The following is a 21725-nucleotide window of genomic DNA, read 5'->3' as shown; positions in this document are numbered from 1 at the left end:
ACTTCATCGCTCGGTTTATTCCGAGTCCTCCAGGGTGTCAGTCTCTGGAGAACAGAGCGTGTAAACCATCCGCAGCAGGGTTGAGTACGGTGAAATCTATGGGGGGCCCTGACAAAGACCCTGCGGCTTAAGCTGATAAGTTGGGGAGGGGAGATTTGTTTTAGTAAAGAGACTTTGCCTGGAGTTCTCTTCCTAAGTAGAAGGCTTTCAAGCATTGCACAGAGCGGGACGGCTTTAAACAGATGCTGCTTTTGATGTGTGCACAGAATCATGCAGACATTTGTGACACAGCAATGGAAACAGAGCAAAGAAAAATCAAACTGTTCGCACAAGAAGATATCGGACAAGAAGGTGAAGTCTCCTCTGCACATTTTTTCTACGTTGCGCAGGTAATGTAACCTTTAAGATTGCTGTCAATCTTATAATGTATTTGTAAAAGGGATCACTGCAGGGGGAATGTCAGACACGTCTATTTATGCACTGACTGTAATAACCAGACATATACTTACTGACTGCGATAACTACACATCTACTTACTGACTGTAACAACTAACCACACGTCTACTAACTGACTGTAACAACTAACCACATGTCTACTTACTGACTGTAACAACTAACTACACGTCTACTAACTGACTGTAACAACTAACCACACGTCTACTTACTGACTGTAACAACTAACCACACGTCTACTAACTGACTGTAACAACTAACCACACGTCTACTAACTGACTGTAACAACTAACTACACGTCTACTAACTGACTGTAACAACTAACCACACGTCTACTTACTGACTGTAACAACTAACCACACGTCTACTTACTGACTGTAACAACTAACCACACGTCTACTTACTGACTGTAACAACTAACCACACGTCTACTAACTGACTGTAACAACTAACCACACGTCTACTTACAGACTGTAATAACCACACATCTACTTACTGACTGTAACAACTAACCACACGTCTACTAACTGACTGTAACAACTAACCACATGTCTACTTACTGACTGTAACAACTAACTACACGTCTACTAACTGACTGTAATAACCAGACATCTACTTACTGACTACGATAACCACACGTCTACTTACTGTCTGTAACAACTAACCATACATGTACTTACTGACTGTGATAACCACAGATCTACTTACTGACTGTAACAACTAACTACACATCTACTTACTGACTGTAACAACTAACTACACATCTACTTACTGTCTGTAACAACTAACCATACATGTACTTACTGACTGTGATAACCACAGATCTACTTACTGACTGTAACAACTAACTACACATCTACTTACTGACTGTAACAACTAACTACACATCTACTTACTGTCTGTAACAACTAACCATACATGTACTTACTGACTGTGATAACCACAGATCTACTTACTGACTGTAACAACTAACTACACGTCTACTAACTGACTGTAATAACCAGACATCTACTTACTGACTGTAATAACCAGACATCTACTTACTGACTATAACAACTAACTACACGTCTACTTACTGACTGTAACAACTAACCACACGTCTACTTACTGACTGTAACAACTAACTACACGTCTACTAACTGACTGTAATAACCAGACATCTACTTACTGACTGTAACAACTAACTATACGTCTACTTACTGACTGTAACAACTAACTAACTATACGTCTACTAACTGACTGTAATAACCAGACATCTACTTACTGACTGCGATAACCACACGTCTACTTACTGACTGTAACAACTAACTACACGTCTACTTACTGACTGTGATAACCACACGTCTACTTACTGACTGTAACAACTAACTACACGTCTACTTACTGACTGTGATAACCACACGTCTACTTACTGACTGTAACAACTAACTACACGTCTACTTACTGACTGTAATAACCAGGCATATACTTACTGACTGTGATAACCACATGTCTACTTACTGACTGTAACAACTAACTACACATCTACTAACTGACTGTAATAACCAGACATCTACTTACTGACTGTGATAACCAACTATACGTCTACTTACTGACTGCAACAACTAACTACACATCTACTTACTGACTGCGATAACCACACGTCTACTTACTGACTGTAACAACTAACTACACGTCTACTTACTGACTGTAATAACCACACATCTAGGTACTGACTGAACCACCTAACTACACGTCTACTTACTGACTGTAATAACCACACGTCTACTTACTGACTGAACCACCTAACTACACGTCTACTTACTGAATGTTTTAACCAGACATCTAGTTACTGACTGAAACAACTAACTACACGTCTACTTACTGACTGTAATAACCAGACATCTACTTACTGACTGTAACAACTAGCTACGCGTCTAACTACTGACCGTAATAACCAGACATCTACTTATTGACTGTAATAACTAACCATATGAGTACTTACTGCATGTAATAACCAGACATCTACTTACTGACTGTAATAACTAACCATACGTCTACTTACTGACTGTAATAACAAGACATCTACTTACTGAATGTAACAACTAAGTACACATCTACTTACTGACTGTAATAACCAGATATACACTTACTGATTTTGATAACCACATGTCTACTTACTGACTGTAACAGCTAACTACACATCTACTAACTGACTGTAATAACCAGACATCTACTTTCTGACTATAACAACTAACTATACGTCTACTTACTGACTGTAATAACCAGACATATACTTACTGACTGTGATAACCACATGTCTACTTACTGACTGTAACAACTAAATACACATCTACTAACTGACTGTAATAACCAAGTATACGTCTACTTACTGACTGTAACAACTAAATACACATCTACTAACTGACTGTAATAACCAAGTATACGTCTACTTACTGACTGTAACAACTGACTACACGTCTACTTACTGACTGTAACAACTAAATACACATCTACTAACTGACTGTAATAACCAAGTATACGTCTACTTACTGACTGTAACAACTGACTACACGTCTACTTACTGACTGCGATAACCACACGGCTACTTACTGACTGTAACAACTAACTACACGTCTACTTACTGACTGTAATAACCACACATCTAGTTACTGACTGAAACACCTAACTACACGTCTACTTACTGACTGCGATAACCACACAGCTACTTACTGACTGTAACAACTAACTACACGTCTACTTACTGACTGTAATAACCACACATCTAGTTACTGACTGAAACACCTAACTACACGTCTACTTACTGAATCTTTTAACCAGAGATCTAGTTACTGACTGAAACAACTAACTACACGTCTAACTACTGACCGTAATAACCAGACATCTACTTACTGACTGTAATAACTAACTATACGTGTACTTACTGACTGTAACAACTAACTATATGTCTACTTACTGAATCTTATAATCACACATCTACTTACTGACTGTAACAACTAACTACACGTCTACTTACTGACTGTAATAACCACACATCTAGTTACTGACTGTAACAACTAACTATATGTCTACTTACTGACTGTAATAAACACACATCTAGTTACTGACTGTAACAATTAACTACGTGTCTAACTACTGACCGTAATAACCAGACATCTACTTACTGACTGTAATAACTAACCATACGTCTACTTACTAAATGTAATAACCAGACATCTACTTACTGAATGTAACAACTAACTACACGTCTACTTACTGACTGTAATAACCACACATCTAGTTAGTGACTGTAACAACTAACTGCACGTCTACTTACTGACTGTGATAGCCACACATCTAGTTACGGACTGACCGTAATAACCAGACATCTATTTACTAACTGTAATAACTAACCATACGTCTACTTACTGAATGTAATAACCACACGTCTAGTTACTGACTGTAACAACTAACTATATGTCTACTTACTGAATCTTATAACCACACATCTAGTTACTGACTGTAACAACTAACCACGCGTCTAACTACTGACCGTAATAACCAGACATCTACTTACTGACTGTAATAACTAACCATACGTGTACTTACTGAATGTAATAACCACAAATCTACTTACTGAACGTAACAACTAACTATAGGTCTACTTACTGAATGTTATTACCACACGTCTACTTACTGACTGTAACAACTAACTACACGTCTACTTACTGAGTGTAATAACCACACTTCTAGTTACTGACTTAACAACTAACTACACGTCTACTTACTGAATGTAATAACTAAATGTCTACTTACTGAATGTAACAACTAACTATACGTGTACTTACTGACTGTAACAACTAACTATATGTCTACTTACTGACTGTAATGACCAGACATCTACTTACTGACTGCAATAACCAGACATATACTTACTGACTCCAATAACTAACTACACGTCCACTTACTAACTGTAATAACTAACTATAAATATGTCACAGAAGGGGAAATATAAAAACATAAAAACAATCACAGAAAACAGCCATATACTTACTGACTAAGTAGGGCAGATAGCTGCATCCCCTCAACATGCAGGTAGCAAACTACCAAATGAGGGAGCTAATTTCACCTGTGAGGGACACCGATGAGACAGCCACTCACACAGCCTCTTAATATAGAAGAGGGTAGCTTCTTGGTGTATACTCCCACATAGAGTGGATACAGAGTGGCAGGCCTTCTGATACATGTAGTGCACCATGCAGATGTGATTAGTGAGCTGTATCTGAAACACCAGGAGAGACTCCTGCTTCAACCTCTGTCCTGCACCTACACCTCTCTCAACTCCTTCCATCATACTATCTCTAAAGAGAGATGAACCTTATGATAGATAGATAAATAGATAGATAATGACTTTATTATACTTTTATGTAATACTTTAATAGTCCAGAATACTTGATAATCCAGAACCTGCTAGGTATTATTAACACTGGATTCATGTCATTTTGCTCTGACATACTTTACAGTAAGTAACTTGTTTTTCAAAATTAAAAACATGTTTGTAATCTCTGTTTTTTAACATTTCAAAGGTCGCCAAGTTATCCCCCTCCTGGATGTGGTAAAAGTAAAGTAAAACTAAAATCGGAACAAGATGGAATTTCTAAAACTCACAAACTACTGAGAAGGACTTGTTCTAGCACAGTCAAGGCTGAAGACATGTGTAACGCAAAATCCCACAGGAGCTTTGGCCGGTCTCTGTCCAGTGATCCTAGGGCTGAACAACCAATGGGCTTAAAACCACATAAACTTTTGAGTCGTCAGTGCTCCGCCACCATTAAGCAGGAGGAATGCATTTCACTGAAGCAACATAAACTTTTAACCCGTTCTTGTTCTGGAGACCCCAGATGTGAGCACAACAGCACCTTGAAGCCCCATAAACTTTTAAGCAGGTCTTATTCTAGTAATCTTCGTATGGAAGAATTAGATGGACTAAAGAACCACAAACTACTCAGCAAGTCTTATTCCAGTGCCCCCAAATCATCAAAAATGGACCTTTTGAAAGAACCTATCGCAGAGGGCAGGCGGCTCTCTCTTACCTCAGGGCTGATTGGTATATTAACGCCAGCTGCATCTTCACAACCTGCTGTGCGTACATTGGTACCATTGATGGGTACTTTTTTTTTATATTTGTTCGTAACACCAGAATATATGATAACGAAGAAGTGCTACTTATCTTTACCTGTAGGCCTTTATTCTGACCTTTTCTCTACTACTTACAGCTTTAGTTAAAGGGGTTTGACACAATTTTTAAAATTAACTAATAGGAAGATATCTGTATGACAGAGGGAAAAAAAATCACTAATCAATACTCATCAAAAGACCAGCAGCTCCAGCGCTGCCACACTAGTTTCTTCGGTCTGGTCCTGGAAGCTCTTGTAGTGGTCACATGCCATCCATTGCTTATGTGATTGCTGCAGCTAGTCACTGGCCTCAGTAGTAATGTGTGCATGAATGGCACGTGACCACTTTGGCCAGTAATTGATGCAACAGTCACATGAACGATGAATGATGCCTGACCGCTACAACTGCTTCCAGGCACGGACTAGGGAAGACCGGGTGGCGCTGTAGCTGCCGGAATTTTAAAAAGTGAGTAGTGTTTGTTTCCTTTTTATTTTTTTATACAGTTATCTGCCCTCTTTTAAAAATGTTGGAAAACCCCTTTAATCTTAAACCCTTAAAATGAATGACCTCCTTTCAACACCATATTTTTTAATCTGAATACGGTAGGTTCAAAATGTTATGCTAAATAAAGGGGTTTAATGGGTTTTCTGAGATTGAAAAGAAGATTTCAGTGGACAAATCTATATACACCCTGTCTCCCCGAAAATAAGATCTTCCCTGAAAATAAGTCCTACCATGATTTGGGGGATTTTTGGAGAGGCTTGAAATATAAGCCCTATCCCAAAAATAAGCCCTAGCAGCATTATGAAAGGAATACATTACCTAGCAGTCTCAGTCCAGGTCCCTTACGCTGCTCTCCGTAGCTCCACCGCGTCTCTTGCAGTCCTTGGCCGCCCACAGAAGATCAGTTCTTGATTACAGGATTCATAAATCCCACCTCCATGAAATGATGGCTCTGATTAGTTCTCAAGCACTGGTCAGCCAATCAATGCAGTGTTCGGTCAACCAATTGAATGCCTGTGATTGGCTGAGCAGCGGTTGAAGAACCAGTCAGCTATTGCGTTGTTGAGATAGGATTTATGAATTGGCCAGTCAATACCATGGCTCAGCCAACTCATAAATCCCACCTCCACTACTGCTCAGCCAATCAATGCAGTGCTTGATGAACCAATCGCAGCCTTCGCATTGGTTCATTGAGCGTTTCATTGGCTGAGCAGCGCTCTAGAGCCAATCAATCAGAGCCATCGCTTCCTGGAGGCGGGATTTATGAACCCCTCTAACCAGGAAGCAATCGTCTGTGGGCAGTCGAAGACTGCAAGAAGTGCATCAGAGCTCCAGATAGCAGCGGGAAGGACCTGGACCGAGCCTGCTATGTATAATAAGACATCCCCCGAAGACCTAGCACCTCTTTTGTGGCAAAAATTGATATAAGACAGTGTCTTATTTTCAGGGAAACACGGTATAAAGGTGAAAGCCCTCACTGACTGACTCACTCAATCACTGACTCGCCACTAATTCTCTAACTTCCTGTTAGTAAAGGGGTCACTATTTGATTATTCAATGCTAAGTGTAAAAGTATTGGCACCCCTGTGCAATGTACCAAATCTAATTCTCTAACTTCCCGCTGTCGTACAAACATGAAACTTGGGATGATCATTTTTTAGGTGCAAAATAGGAAAAGTAAAGGGGTCACAACTCAAAAATTCAATGCTAAGTGCAAAAGTATTGGTGCCCCTGTGTGATGTACCAAATCTAATTCTCTAAGTTCCTGGTGCCGTACAAATATGAAATTTGGCAGGAGCATTCTTTAGGTTCTAAGTAGGAAAAGTAAAGGGGTCACAACTCAATTATTCAATGCTAGTTATAAAGTAAGTGCACCTCTATATAATGTAACTTCCTGGTGTCATAGAAGCGTAAAATTTGGCACGAGCATTTTTTAGGCCCTAATTACGAAAAGTAAAGGGGTCGCAACTCGATTATTCAATGCTAATTGCTAAAGTAAGTGCACCCCTATGTAAATTAACTTGACAGTGTCCTGGAAGCATGAAATTTGGTGCAAGCATTCTTTAGGTCCTAAGTGAGGAGAGTGGGAGGGCTGGCACAATTTTATAAAACTCCTCTAATTTCTTAATATATGATTGTAGTATACAGTAATCAGCTTTAGAGTGAAATTTAGATATAAAAGGTACTATACTTTGTAGCAAAGCAATGAAGCTCCAAACACTGAAAAAGTACATTAAAGGGGTTATCCTATCAATTATATTAATTTATTCTGTTAGATCAGGCAAAAGATTGCAGTTTCTTAAAAAATCTCCCTCTCTTATTTTTTTTTTATTACATCCTTGTTATGTTGTCCCACATTCTCTTATTTCCTTCTTAGAACATCCTCTTAATATCTCCAGTGCTAGTGAGAAGAAGCCACTTCTAGTGCAGTGATTTTTATTGGTTGATCGGCACCACAGTACTGGTTGCATTAAGTGGATGTTATGAGACACAGGAACATTTTCACTCCATCCCTTTAGCCATCCCATAATATTATACTTGGCGTAGTCAGCAGGATGACATAATGGCAGGCAGAATGGCAGCATGTATTACTGTGTTTATCCAAAAATAAGACCCAGTCTTATATTAATTTTTTGCTCCAAAAGAGGCGCTAAGTCTTATTTTTGGGGAATGTCTTGTTATACTTACCTTGCAGGCGTGGTCCAGGTCCCTCCCTCCCACTGCTCTCCAGAGCATTACTTGCAGTCCGTGGCCGTTCACAGAAGATCACTTCCTGGTTACGGGATTCATAAATCCCACCTCCAGGAAGCAATGACTCTGATTGGTTCTGCTCAGCCAATCAATGCGGTGCTTGATGAATTAATGCGATGGCTGTGATTGGTTCAACAAGGGCTGCACTGATTGGCTGAGTAGCGGTCGAAGAGCCAATCACAGCCATCGTGTTGTGGATGTGGAATTTATGAATTGGCTGAGCCATGGCATTACCGAGCCTGCTAGGTAATGTATTCCTTTTTTTATGTAATGCAGCTATGTGAACACACCATAGGGAATGCATTGCTTGTAATAGACGCGTGTGAAGCCACCCTCACATGCGGATTTTGCTGCAGATTTGCAGTGGATTTGTCCTCTACTTACAGCATAACTTGACATGTTGCAGATATAAAATTTCATGATATAGCATCTACCGGGCTTGTACTGTAATAAACTACAAATATGTAGCGTACACTTCAGCACAGAATTTTGGACCTACAAATGCAATGATAATAGAAGAAAAAGATAAACAACTCTGCTAATCAGCTGTTTGAATGGGCCACAGCTGATTGGATGTTTGCTGGGCCGGTGCGCTCTTGCATAAGCTGATTTAGGCCTCATGCCCACGGCCGTGACGGATTCCGCCAGTGGAATATCGCAGCGGAGTCCGACACGGCGCCCCCCAAAGACCCCATACTCATCTCTCCGAATCCGCTGTGCAAGTCTCATCTGGCGAGCTGGCGCACATGCGCAGTACAGTGCATGACTACAATGGAAGCTGGGCGCGCGTTTTCCCTGCGTTCATCCTGGTTGAATTCCGCAGCGTGAACATTGAACTATCAGGTTCAGTAGAACCTAATAGTTGCAGGATAACACCACGGATTTCTGCCACGTGAGACCCAGCAGCAGAAATTCATCCGTGGACATTAGCCCTTATGCAGGAAGCAGACAGCTCCATTCCTACTGCAGTGGCCAGGCTTGATATTGCAGGCCCAGCTCGCATTTAAATGTATGAAAAATTTGCCGGCAATACCAAGCCGAGCCACTGCAGTGTGAAAGGAGCTGTCAGCTTCCTGCAGAAGTCAGCTTAGTGCATAAGCACAATAACCCGGTAAACAGCTGATTGGTAGAGGTCTTGACCAGTAGTCCTCTATTGTTTAAGGATAGGCTATCATTACTTAATAAGTAGACAACTTGATGATGTCATCTACGTGCTTCGGGTTTTTTACCACACCCATTGATTTGAATGGGTAACTGTCGTCCGAGAAATCAGACCAAAATAGAGCATGCTGCTATTTTCTTACATGGTCTGTCAGGCCAGGTAAAGAAACACATATCTGCATAGCTTTTATTACTGTAATAAGTCAGTGTGCCATCCGTGTGTAGTCAACTGCCAATATGGACAGCACACGTGATATAACAGCAACTTTTTTGCATTTTTGACAATTTTCTCAAAAAATAGGATTTCAGCTGATGCAGGCAATTTGTTGTGTTTTACTTTGTTTGGTTTCTCTCTAGTCTTTGACCCTCTTTTCCTGCAGAGTTATAGATTTTTACTCTCAATTTCAACATAAATGCCTGATAGCTAAACCTTTGTAGTTACTTGCACTATCTCTTCCATCTGCCCCCTGTGTCTTGCAAGCTTACTGAATGTATAAAAAAAATCAAAGAACCGATAGAACGGAATCAGACTGTAAAAGGAAACTATGTTGGGTTTGTTTGTAGTCTGTAACCATGGAGACACATAGATCTGCATAGGAGTTGTCAAAAAAAAACAATAAGTTTAATTTTTTAAATTATTATTTCTTCTCTTAATTATTTGCTTCATTTTTTAATTTTTGATGCAATGGAACAATAACCAAAAAATTAGTTGTGAGGGTGGACAAAAATGTGAGCTGTTGAATCTAGGGGTCCTGACCATGTTGTCATATATTAAAGCAACCCTCCCATCCACCAATTTTTGGCCATCAGTGATGGCTGATGAAATCTTCAGACTACCAATTGTGTTAAACTACCAATGCACTATGCCTGCTTTCTGATTGGCCAGACCTGCTCATATGATAAGTTATGGCCGATGAGAGAACAATGCAAAGTGTGCAATAGGTAGTTAGAAAATTGCTGCCGTCATCTTGGATGGACAAAAACGGGCCTGAAATCAGTGGATCAGAGAGGCGGCTGAGAAGAACAGCTACAGGTCATAAACCCCTCTCCTCCTCCTGTCCCAGGACAGTATTTTATCTCGAAACCGGAGGGTCACTTCAAGCATAATCTTTTAAAAGTAAATGTTCTAATTATTAATTATTATTGGAAAACCTCTTTAAAAGGAGTCGGTCAACAGTTTTGCTATTACAAAACAGTTGAAAGCTCTGGGAGCAGGGAAAGGGGTGTATTCATACTTTTAGGCTTGCGTTTAATATCAGCAGCACCAACAAAACAAAGTTCCAACCACCAGAGTTCGATTACCACAAGTGCCAGGAGGGTGGGCCTTTTCTCTGAAGTGCCCTCCTTTCTGACCATTGAGCTGCTCCACAGTTCTGATTGGCAGCTGTAGCATCCAACCAGGAGACCAGTACGGTTGCTAATCAGAGCTGTAACCCAACTCTATGGACAGATACGAGAGCACTTCAGGCTCTCATGGCCTGTCCAAAAAGTATGATTATACCTTGCCCCCTCAACCCTGCCTAGCACTGATAATAGTTTTGAATCGGCAAAATCGCTGACAGACACTCTTTAAAGGGAATATTCATGCTGCTCTGTCTAATCTACGGGTCGCATTATATAGGTGGTCTGATACTTTTAAACTCAATCTTACTCTAAAGTGCTTCTGTGTTTTAGAGAAAGCATACAATAGTTTTAAGTGTTGGGCTCGAGGAGAAGTGTCTGTTGAGTGGCTTTCCTCTGTCTTCTCCTTGCCCTACTTTGGTTGACAGGTCTCTCTCTATGTGCGCGTGTTGAGAGACCCGCCAATCAAGTAAAAACAAGTTTGGGAAGTGAAAGCAGGAGAGCTCAATGGCGTGTGCAAACATAGAGACAGGCCATGCGGTTGCTAGAGGGCCCAGGGAGACGGGACCCGGCGATGTTTGGTTCCATCCCCTTTTCAACTTGGAGGTCGGAACCAACTCAGGACTCCCCACTCCAGAGGAATTGGGTTTCTGAAAAATAAGGGGGTTGGAAATGTCTTCTAAAGGTCATGGAAAGGGAGGATAAAACAAACACCAGACCCTTCTGTCTTGGTTACTAAAATCCAGCATCTTAGTAAGGGGCCCATTTTTATTTTTGGGTATGGGGCTCCCTTTCGTCCATGTTCGCCACTGGAAGATCTGTCCACAAACTTCTAAAAATGTCTTCCTACACGTCTGCCATTGACTTTCGTCACAAAATGTGTGCAATGCGGTATTTATTTTTTCTGTATACAAATGTATTGAGTTTTTACCAGAATAGATAGTCTTAGTTCTCGATGCACAACACAACCTGCACCTTCCCAGTTTTTTCCGTCCTCTTAACCCTTTCCAACCCACTGTCTGACCTCTGAAGACATTATGATTGAAGGTTGTACAGCTCCGATGTTGGAAGACGTCCGTCGGGGTTCTCTTACTGTATATTGCCAGCCTCTCTGTAGTCGGAGCCTCTCCAACGTGTCACTTCATGCAGTACTGGCTTTAGCCAGCTGATAGCGCCATTGTATAATGGCAGAAAAAGAGTAAGCCCCCTAAGCAAACCAGGATAGAAATTGGGTTGGAAAGGGTTAAACCCCATTGGAATATTCTTGCAAAAGTCTTCCTGGTTGTGATTGGAAATAATCTTTGCTTCCTGTAGAATCATAAGCGTTTATTCACAAGTCACGATCATGTAACGATTTGTGCAGCGAAAATGAAAGAAAAAAGGGGCGTTTACGGACAAATCCAGCAACGTATGTGACATAAGTGCGACGTGTGAATAAATGCTAATCTACCCTGATTCACAGCTTCTCGTGGTATCGAATGAATAGTTTTGTTTAAATCTTTTAAAAATATTAAAATCAGCCATGTTATTCATCTTTTATTGCAGCCAACCAATGGTGCAAAAAGTGTTCCAGTGCGAGGGCACGGATTTCTTGTGCAGGTACGACCTCGGATGTTCAGTATCTTGTGTACAATCAGGCGCTTTATTCTCTTGTACAATGCAGCCTACATTTCACTTGTCCCAATCCCAGACCGAGACAGAATCTGCAGTATATGAGATAATGCCCCTCCACTGCATACGACAAGAATAGTAGAAGTCACACAGCGTTCCGAGGCCGCTGGCTGGGAACATTTATACAGGTCACGCAGCTCCGAAGTAGCTTCTAATGTTCTTTAGAATTCACAGCTGGGGGGACATTATGCTTTATAATACAGCTGCTGCAGAATCTCTTTACAATGAGCAAGATGGCCTCTCTGCTGCTGGTCAATTGATATGAAATTTTTTTTTACAAAAACAAGGTTATACACTGAGATGTGTATATTATGTTCTGCAGCAGCTGAGGTGTGTATATGATACTCTTCGGAACTGTAGAATATACACTAAAGCTGCTGGAAAACCACTTTAAAAAAATGATTTTCCGGCAAAAATAAGTGGTGACAGACTACTTCTACAGGAAGTGATAAGTAGTGTCTATGGAGCGCCGCTCATCTCTTTATAATCGCCAGACATCAGAATGTGATGTTTAAAGGAGATCCATCACTGGAACATCAGCGTTGAACTACTCCAACTGTGCATTGGTGCTCTGATCATATGCAGTATGGTATCACCTCTTCTTGTAGAACTGCAGCCATCCGGGGGTTATGAGCATTTACAGGTTCCCCGCACTGCATGCAAATCAGTGCAATCTGTCCGATAGGCGTCCTCGCAACTCATTGTACAATTATGAGCCTCAGACCTTCCCGTTTCTGTAGATTGGAGTTTCAGACCTCAAGAAGCTGCAAGCCTGCCCATCAGACTTACTTCTTGTAGCAGTGCAGCCATTCGGGGGTTCTAAGCATTTACAGGTTCCCCGCACTGCATGCAAATCAGCTACAGTTGGTCCGATGGGCAGGCTTGCAGCTTGTTGAGGTCTACAGCTCCAATCTACAGACGACAAGAGGATCTGAGGCTCATAATTGTACAATGAGTTGTGGGTCCGCCTATCGGATAGATTACAGCTGATTTGCATACAATGCGGGGAACCTGTAAATGCTCAAAACTTCCAGACGGCTGCACTTCTACAAGAAGAGGCGGTAGGATACTGCTTGTGATTAGAGAGCCAATGCACAGTTGGAAGTTCAGCACTGATTTTCTGGTGACAGATGTCCTTTAAATATTATTTACAGAGTTGTCAATGGAAAATGACCAATGACATGGGTAATAAACGTCTTCCCTCTGTGCCTGTAATGTTTGCATGTTCTGCCTAATCAAATGGTGCTCTGACGGGGCACAGAGCATGGGCAATATATCCTGCAGCTTGCCAGCAAGGTGGTAAGGGTGATTTTCCATTGCTTCAGGACAGATCTACCACTGTGGAACCTCTCATAAATGTAAAATGTTATCAATCCGAATATAAGTCTATAGAAGAAAAAACATGCATTTGTTCTTTTTTAAATGTTGTAGCTATATTTTTTTGTCTTTGGGCAATCATATTGGAGACAAAGACTGAAATAGAGCTTTATCTGCGTGTATCGTGTCTATTGTTACTATTTGGCCACATTTTGCCCTCTAACAGTACAATAGAGCTGTCATTAATTTGCTCACCCTATAATAACAATGAGATGACTCTGATCACTCTTTCCTAGTCTGTACGGCAAAGCTGGGCAAGTTATCTGCAGAAAACAGGAAGTGTCAACTTTGTGCATTCTACTGTGTAGTATAAAAAGCTAAATATTTTTGTTTTATATTAATAGCTACATAAATAATTATTAAATACCAAAATGTTTTAAAAATGTGTGATAATAAAACATAATTTTAAATTTATTTTCTGATGTTAAATTCCTACATTCCCTTTAAGCCAATTCTTGCTAAATTTATATTTGCCATCAGCACTTTCTTCTCCTTCTTTTTAATTCTTCTTTATTTTCTAGACAATAGAGTTTGCTGAGCAAAGAATACCTGTGCTAAACGAGTACTGTGTGGTTTGTGATGAACCCCATGTATTTCAAAACGGACCAATGCTGAGGGTGAGTGCTCCTTACATCATGCACTTAAAGGGGTTATCTGGGATTTTTTCAATTGATGACTTATTCTTAGGATAGGTGATCAATAGTTAATTGGTCGGGGTACACCAATTGAGATCCCCACTGATCAGCTGATTCAATGGGAGCTGTGCCTGCAGCACCAAACTAAGCCTCTGCAATACGGACAGCGCTATCTGCTTCTATAGCTGGCCACATTGACCTCGGGTTTGTCAGTCACTTGATCGTCGGTGATCTCAAGAGGTGGACCCCTGCTGATCATCTAACCTGAGGATAATTCATCAATAGTGTGTGCCATTTCTCTAAAGATGGGTGATCTAGCTATAAGGGATGCAAAGGTAGCAATTACACCTGAACCCTAATGCCAGAGGCAACCCAATTGCATCTCTACCACATAAGAAAACACCAATATTATGAATGGCAGTGGTAGGTAGAAGGCCTGATACAGATGTTTTATTGGGTCCCAAGAGCTTCAAAGAATTGTTTAGTTGTAAACGAGTGATGCCCTACTGCAGATGGTCTGTTCTGAGGCTAGATCAGTGGAAATCTGCCATCTGGAAACTCCACCGATCAGCTGTTTGCCAGACCAGTGAGCTTGTGTGCTGAACTGACTTCTGCAGGAAGCAGACAGCTTCATATTCTCTGCAGTGGTCACGCTTGGTATTGCAGCTATCTCACATTTGCATCAATGCTAACTTTGCCTGTAATACCAAGCCTTGTGAGAACAGAGATACCTGCTTCTAACTTATTAGCCTTGCAAATAACTGATCGGCAGGGGTCATGGGTGGCAGACCCCCAGCGATATACTATTGATAGCCTGTACTGTGACTAGGCCATCAATAGTTTACAACTGGGCAGCCCCTTCCATGTTACAACCAACATGACTACCAGCATTCTCTGAAAAGTTTCTGCATATGGAAACTTTTGTACAGTAACTGGTTGGTACTTGGGATGACAACAGAGAAGCACAATATTTGCACTTAATTGTTCTTTCCAAAGGTAGCTGTGGGCAGCCATAGATTGTTCCTGCAGCGGCCACTGCAAGGACAATGTGATATTACACGATGACCATTCAAATTAAAGGGAACCTCTCATCAGGATTCATATCCATAAATCATGATCCAAACTCCTGCCACGTATGGTAATGAGGCAGAGACGAGTTCGCTGTGCCAGTCGCGGCCAAGATGAGTCTGGCATATTCATTCTTCTCTGCTGGTTCCACTCCCTTCACCTTGAGTGACAGCCCTCACCAGGTCCTGTGTTCTCTGTGAGATGTGGCTCAGGTTCAGGAGCAGCTGAGGGTCTCGGCTGACTTTCTTGATCATTTGCACGTGCGCCAGGGCAGGAGGGGGCATTGACAGCTTGTGATGGCACCCAAACTCTGTAATGTCATGTGACGCTGCTGACGCTTCCTCTTCTGGCGCATGTTTGAGTGATCAGTGAAGTCTGCTGGAATACACTTGAATCTCATAAATAAGGTACATGCATGGGATTTATAGTGAGATGAGCCACATGCAGCCAGATGAAATCAGCAGTGAACAGCCCAGGGGTGTATTTAAGAAGTCAGGACAGCCACCCAGATGATGTCACATTGCTCATTAGCATACGAGGCAAGAAAAGTTTGCATTGTGATTTCTAGGGAAAGTAGTAAAGTCAGGGGCGCCCCTACCATGAGCAGAACCGAGCTTGCTGCCTCAGGCAGTGGTGGACTGTCATCCGGCTGGTGTGTCTGTGCCTGGCTGGAATTTCTTTTTTTACCAGCCATATTAATGGCAAAAAATAATTGCCAGCTGCGAGCCGGCTGAGCAGCAACCTGAAAGCATTTCACTCACTGGGTCTATAACTCCCCTCCAGCTCCTGTTGCTGTCATCAGTCTGCGACCCCTGATCTCGTCCTGATGCCTGCGTTCCTGTACGTAGCGCAGACACCGGGCGAAGTGGTCAAGGGTCACAGAATGATGACAGCAGCAGTGTCCGCTGGATCGGTGCTGCAGACTGAGTGAGTAAAATACTTTTCTAATTGCTGCCTGGCTGGAGGCTCACTATAGGGGATGATTACTATCGTGGCCACTATGAAGGTCACTATTACTACTGGGGCCATTAATGGGGGACACTATTTTTACTGGTGCCACTTTGGGAGACAGTATTAATACTGGTACCAGTACAGGAATCAGTATTAATACTGTGCCACTATGGGGGATACTATTGCTACTGGGATCTCTAATGGGGTCATTATTACTACTAGAACCACTAACGGGGTCACTATTACTAGTGGAGCCACTAACAGAGACACTATTTCTAGTGGGACCACAAAAAGGGTCACTATTACTACTGGGGCCATTAACAGGGTTAATATTTCTACTGGGGCTAATAGTAGGGTCACTATTAATGCTGGGCCCACTATGGGAGACTCTATTACTACTGGGGCCATAATGGCACACACTATTATTACTACTGGTGCTGCTAACAGGGCCACTATTACTACTGGGGCTACTAACGGGGTCACTATTACTAGTGGAGCCACTAACTGTCACTATTACTAGTGGGATCACAAACAGGATCAATATTGCTACTGATGCCACTAACAGGGTCACTATTACTACTGGGGCTACTAATGGAGTCCCTATTACTAGTGGAGCCACTAAGAGAGTCATTATTACTAGTGGTACTACAAACAGGACCACTATTACTACTGGGGCCGCTAACAGGATCACTATTACTACTGGGGCCGCTAACAGGGTCACTATTACTACTGGGGCTACTAATGGAGTCACTATTACTAGTGGAGCCACTAATAGAGTCACTATTACTAGTGGGACCACAAACAGGATCACAATTACTACTGGTCAAGATTAAAGGACAGCGCTTTGGGAAATCTTATACAACTTAATGATCTAGTAATTATGATAAAATAGGGACCCACTTGGTGCATACGGCCAAACCCAAAGTGTTTCAGGCTGACCACAATACCCAGATGGCATCCCAATAACCAATGAAGTGTTTACCATCCTTATGTATGTTGTACATCCACCAAAAGTTGAGAACAGCTGGATCAAAGCCAAATACCACGGGGAGTAATCGAAGAACAATGCAAACACAGAATATAAAAAATTGTCCTGCGCTCATAAGGAGTAGGTAGGATAAAGGTCTGAAAAAAGGAACTTACTCATGGGGGAGGTCTCATGTCCTCGAGACCCCCCTCTAATGAAGTTCAAACCAATAGGTAGATCCAATAAGGTTAGTGTCCAGAGATGTTTTAATAGTCCAAATAGCAGATTTGTACAAAGTAAAGAATAAAATGCAAAACAAAATACAAGAATTGCAGGATGTGTGACGCATTTTGGGGCAATGAGTGCCCCTTTATTAAGCATGAATAGGGTGATATCTGTACTTATGTTTATAGTATTAAGTGTCCCAAACATTTTGGGCTGAGTGACTCGCCAGCTAGCCGTGGGAAACGCCAGTCACTCACCCCAAAAGGATTGAGACACTAACCTTATTGGATCTTCCTATTGGCTTGAACACCATTATAGACCTCCCCCATAAGTAAGTTCCTTTTTTCAGACCTTTATCTTACCTACTCCTTATGAAAGCCGGACAATTTTTTATAGTCTGTGTTTATATTACTACTGGGGCCACTAATGGGGTTACTATTAGTACTGCGGCCACTAACAGGGTGAATATCAATACTGGGATCACTATAGGGGTCACTATGGGGGGCATTACTACTATTGGGGCCACTAATGGGGTCACTATTATTACTGGGGCTACTAATGGGTTCACTATTACTACTGAGGCCACAAATGGGTCACTATTACTACTGGGATCACTATAGGGGTCACAATTACTAATGAGGTCACTATGGCGGGCATTACTACTACTGGGACCACTAATGTCTTCACTATTACTACTGGGGCTACTAATGGGTTCACTATTACTACTGAGGCCACAAATGGGTCACTATTACTACTGGGAGCACTAACGGGGTCACTATTACTACTGGGAGCACTAACGGGGTCACTATTACTACTGGGAGCACTAACGGGGTCACTATTACTACTGGGAGTACTAACGGGGTTACTATTACTACTGGGAGTACTAACGGGGTCACTATTACTACTGAGGCCACAAATGGGTCACTATTACTACTGGGAGCACTAACGGGGTCACTATTACTACTGGGAGTACTAACGGGGTTACTATTACTACTGGGAGTACTAACGGGGTCACTATTACTACTGAGGCCACAAATGGGTCACTATTACTACTGGGAGTACTAACGGGGTCACTATTACTACTGGGAGCACTAACGGGGTCACTATTACTACTGGGAGTACTAACGGGGTTACTATTACTACTGGGAGTACTAACGGGGTCACTATTACTACTGAGAGCACTAACCGGGTCACTGAGGGGGACACACATTGGGGCCACTACTAGGGGTACTAATATTCAGACAAGTCTCAGTGGTTCAATTATGTGTCGGGTATCGTGTGTATTGGTGCTTCCGATGCCTGTAAAATGAGTGGGGGTTTTTTTGCGCAGCAGGGGCGGGGGGCACCATTTCACACTTTGCCTCAGGCAGCATAAAGGCTTGGAGCGACCCCTGAGTCTAGCATAGGAAACTTATTCTCAATATACCCTACCCACATATAGTATGGCGGGTTCCATTGGATGGCCAAGCGTGTCATACATGGTCACCCCAAGTCTTCCAGAGTGGTAACCACTCTTTGCAGCTGTTCACCTCTCTAAATCATAGAGGCGTCCCAGGGGACCCCGCTCCATGATATCTATATCCTATAATAGGGCATATAGAGAGGTTGTCCTATTAGTGCAGCCACTTTAATCTTTTTTTACCGGACAGAGAGGTATAAGAAGGAATGGCCGGGATAGAAATAAGGGAATGGAGGTAAAGAGTCGCCGTCTTGGATTCGGCTTTGATGTTACATTACCCGCTGAGATATAATCTGCTGTGTGAGATGCATTATTCATATGTTGTAGGCTTTTGATTATGGGATGAAATAGGTTTGTGCCAAATGATAATTAGTTAATTAGCGTTATGCCTGCGCCTCGTGTCTTGGTGTTTCAATGTAAAACATTCATTTATTTTCTGGCTTGTAAATAGGTCCTTTGTTCCTATTGTACCTTTGGTGTAATTATGACTAAGGTCAGAAAGCATAAGTGCACTGCTGCATTAATTGGATGCTAAGCGCAACCTGAGATGGTAAATTTGGGCCTTTCATGTAAGGAATTGTATGCAGTGCGGTGTCTTGGATGATATTCTGGGTGCTCCATGGCAGCAGGAAATCATTCCGGAGCATCTTTTCTTCAAACTCTGTATTTTGTCTCTCCTCAGTTATTCCTCCTGGAAATGTATGGATAATTTTAAAGAGCTGCGTGTTAATATTTCACTTGTTGATGGGGTGTGTCCATACACGCTTATTAATTGGATGCATTGGAATGTGTAATATACTACTCATGACAAGCTAAATAAGTTTACCTATTTGTCAATTGACCGATTGATTTCCAGGAGGAGTAACAGAGGGACAATATAACGCAGAAATGTAAGAAACTTGGAGTAATTTAGGTAAAAAGTTATTTAATGGGGTATACAAGTATATAATTAAAGGGATATGGCTTTGTTTTCACATTAAACAATAAGATGTAAAGTTTGTAGTGCTCTGCAGTCTAGCGAGGGACCAGAGTGTGAGCAGGAGGCAATATTTGTCCTTATCTTTAAAGGGGTTGCCGCAAGATATAAATGTATCCCTTAATACACAGGAGAGGGTATACGTGTCTGATCAGTGTAGGTACGACCGCTGGGCCACCATAGATCATGGCATAAATGGAGCAGCCCAGCATGTGTACCGCTGCTCCATTCATCTCTATGGAACTGCAGGGATAGCTGAGCGCTGTACTCTGTTCCTCCTCAGGACTCCCATAGAGATGAAAGGAGCAGAAATGGGTACGGCTGTGCTGCAGATGACTTTAAATTCTCATTTTATATCAACTTAAATGCAGATTTTTTTTTTAAACGTGGTTAAGATTTCTTAAAGGGATTTTCCAAGCAAATGCTATTCATGACATATCCTCAAGATAGGTTATCAATGGTTAATTGCCAGAGACCTGCCACTTGGGATCCCTGGTGATCAACTGATTGGGTAACCTGCTGTCAGTGCAATGGGATTGGATGTGCTCATCGGAGGCAGAAGCGTCATAGTGGGCATAACTCCCTTTGAAATCAATGGGAGATGAAGCCTCCTATCACACCCGGGGGCGGAGGTGGAAGTGGAATAGTAGACAGCGCTCCCATTGATTTAAATGGGACTGAAACACTTAATGACGCTTCCGCCTCCGAGACCGATGGCCCCACTGCACTACAGGCCGAATGATCAGCTGATCACCGGGGATCCATAGTGGTCAACTATGATGACTTGTCCTGAGGATAGGTCATCAATATTCAAAAGCCCTAAATGTCTCAGACAGCCCCTTTAAACTTTATTTGCATAACCTGGCAATCACTGCTCCCATAATATGGAGTTTAGCATTTTCATGCTGAAGGGGGCTAATTCTAGAGGACTGGTCCTTGAAATTAACCTTTTATTCCCATCCCCCTCCTGTGCTTCTCTGTTTCATTTCATCAATGCTTGAAATCTGGTACAGATACTAAAAACAGATACAAAGTAAAAGCAATAGACAAACAAGGATAACAGATTACAGAATAGTTACATTTTGTAATCTGTTATAATAATGGCATTAATTAACCCTGTTCTTAACACGGGACCTCCCCCTCCCATAAATAAATGATTATTTTAAGCGGCATATCACTATATTTACCGATGTAGCAGAATTATTTCCCGGCATCATTACATTTCCTTTTTAAGATGCAAAGGATGATACACCCTAATGCACAATGCCGTGAATTCCGATTTTATAATGAAATTAGGCTGCGCTTCCTCGTTCGCAGTCGAGGCAATGAAGCAAGGCCTATTGTGTGGTGCTTTACTGTACATCAACTTATTTGACATCTCATTTCACAACTGCTGAGCAATGTAGAAGCATTTCATGAATTAAAACATGAAGAGAGCCTGCAGGAGCTATTTAAATACCGCCGCGTGTACTATTTATCTTGTTATAACGCTGCCATCTGGTGGTCAAACGATGTTATTGCATTTTTTTT

At 41.7% G+C, this 21725-nt stretch overlaps 1 protein-coding gene across 2 annotated transcripts in view; it reads left to right on the top strand.

Annotated features, from left to right (window-relative positions):
• PARP8 (poly(ADP-ribose) polymerase family member 8) overlaps positions 1-21725 on the top strand; it is a 261740-nt gene that overhangs the window by 198681 nt on the left and 41334 nt on the right. For both annotated transcript variants that reach the window (XM_066602737.1, XM_066602738.1), the window contains 4 exons: positions 267-389; positions 5019-5574; positions 12412-12465; positions 14436-14531. In XM_066602737.1, coding sequence (XP_066458834.1) covers positions 267-389; positions 5019-5574; positions 12412-12465; positions 14436-14531 — 829 coding nt within the window. The remainder of the gene's footprint in view (positions 1-266; positions 390-5018; positions 5575-12411; positions 12466-14435; positions 14532-21725) is intronic.

The sequence above is a fragment of the Eleutherodactylus coqui genome, chromosome 5 (assembly GCF_035609145.1).
Source record: "Eleutherodactylus coqui strain aEleCoq1 chromosome 5, aEleCoq1.hap1, whole genome shotgun sequence".
Lineage (NCBI taxonomy): Eukaryota > Metazoa > Chordata > Amphibia > Anura > Eleutherodactylidae > Eleutherodactylus > Eleutherodactylus coqui.
Note: the sequence above shows the minus strand (reverse complement) of the source record. Positions and strands in the feature narration are given on the sequence as shown.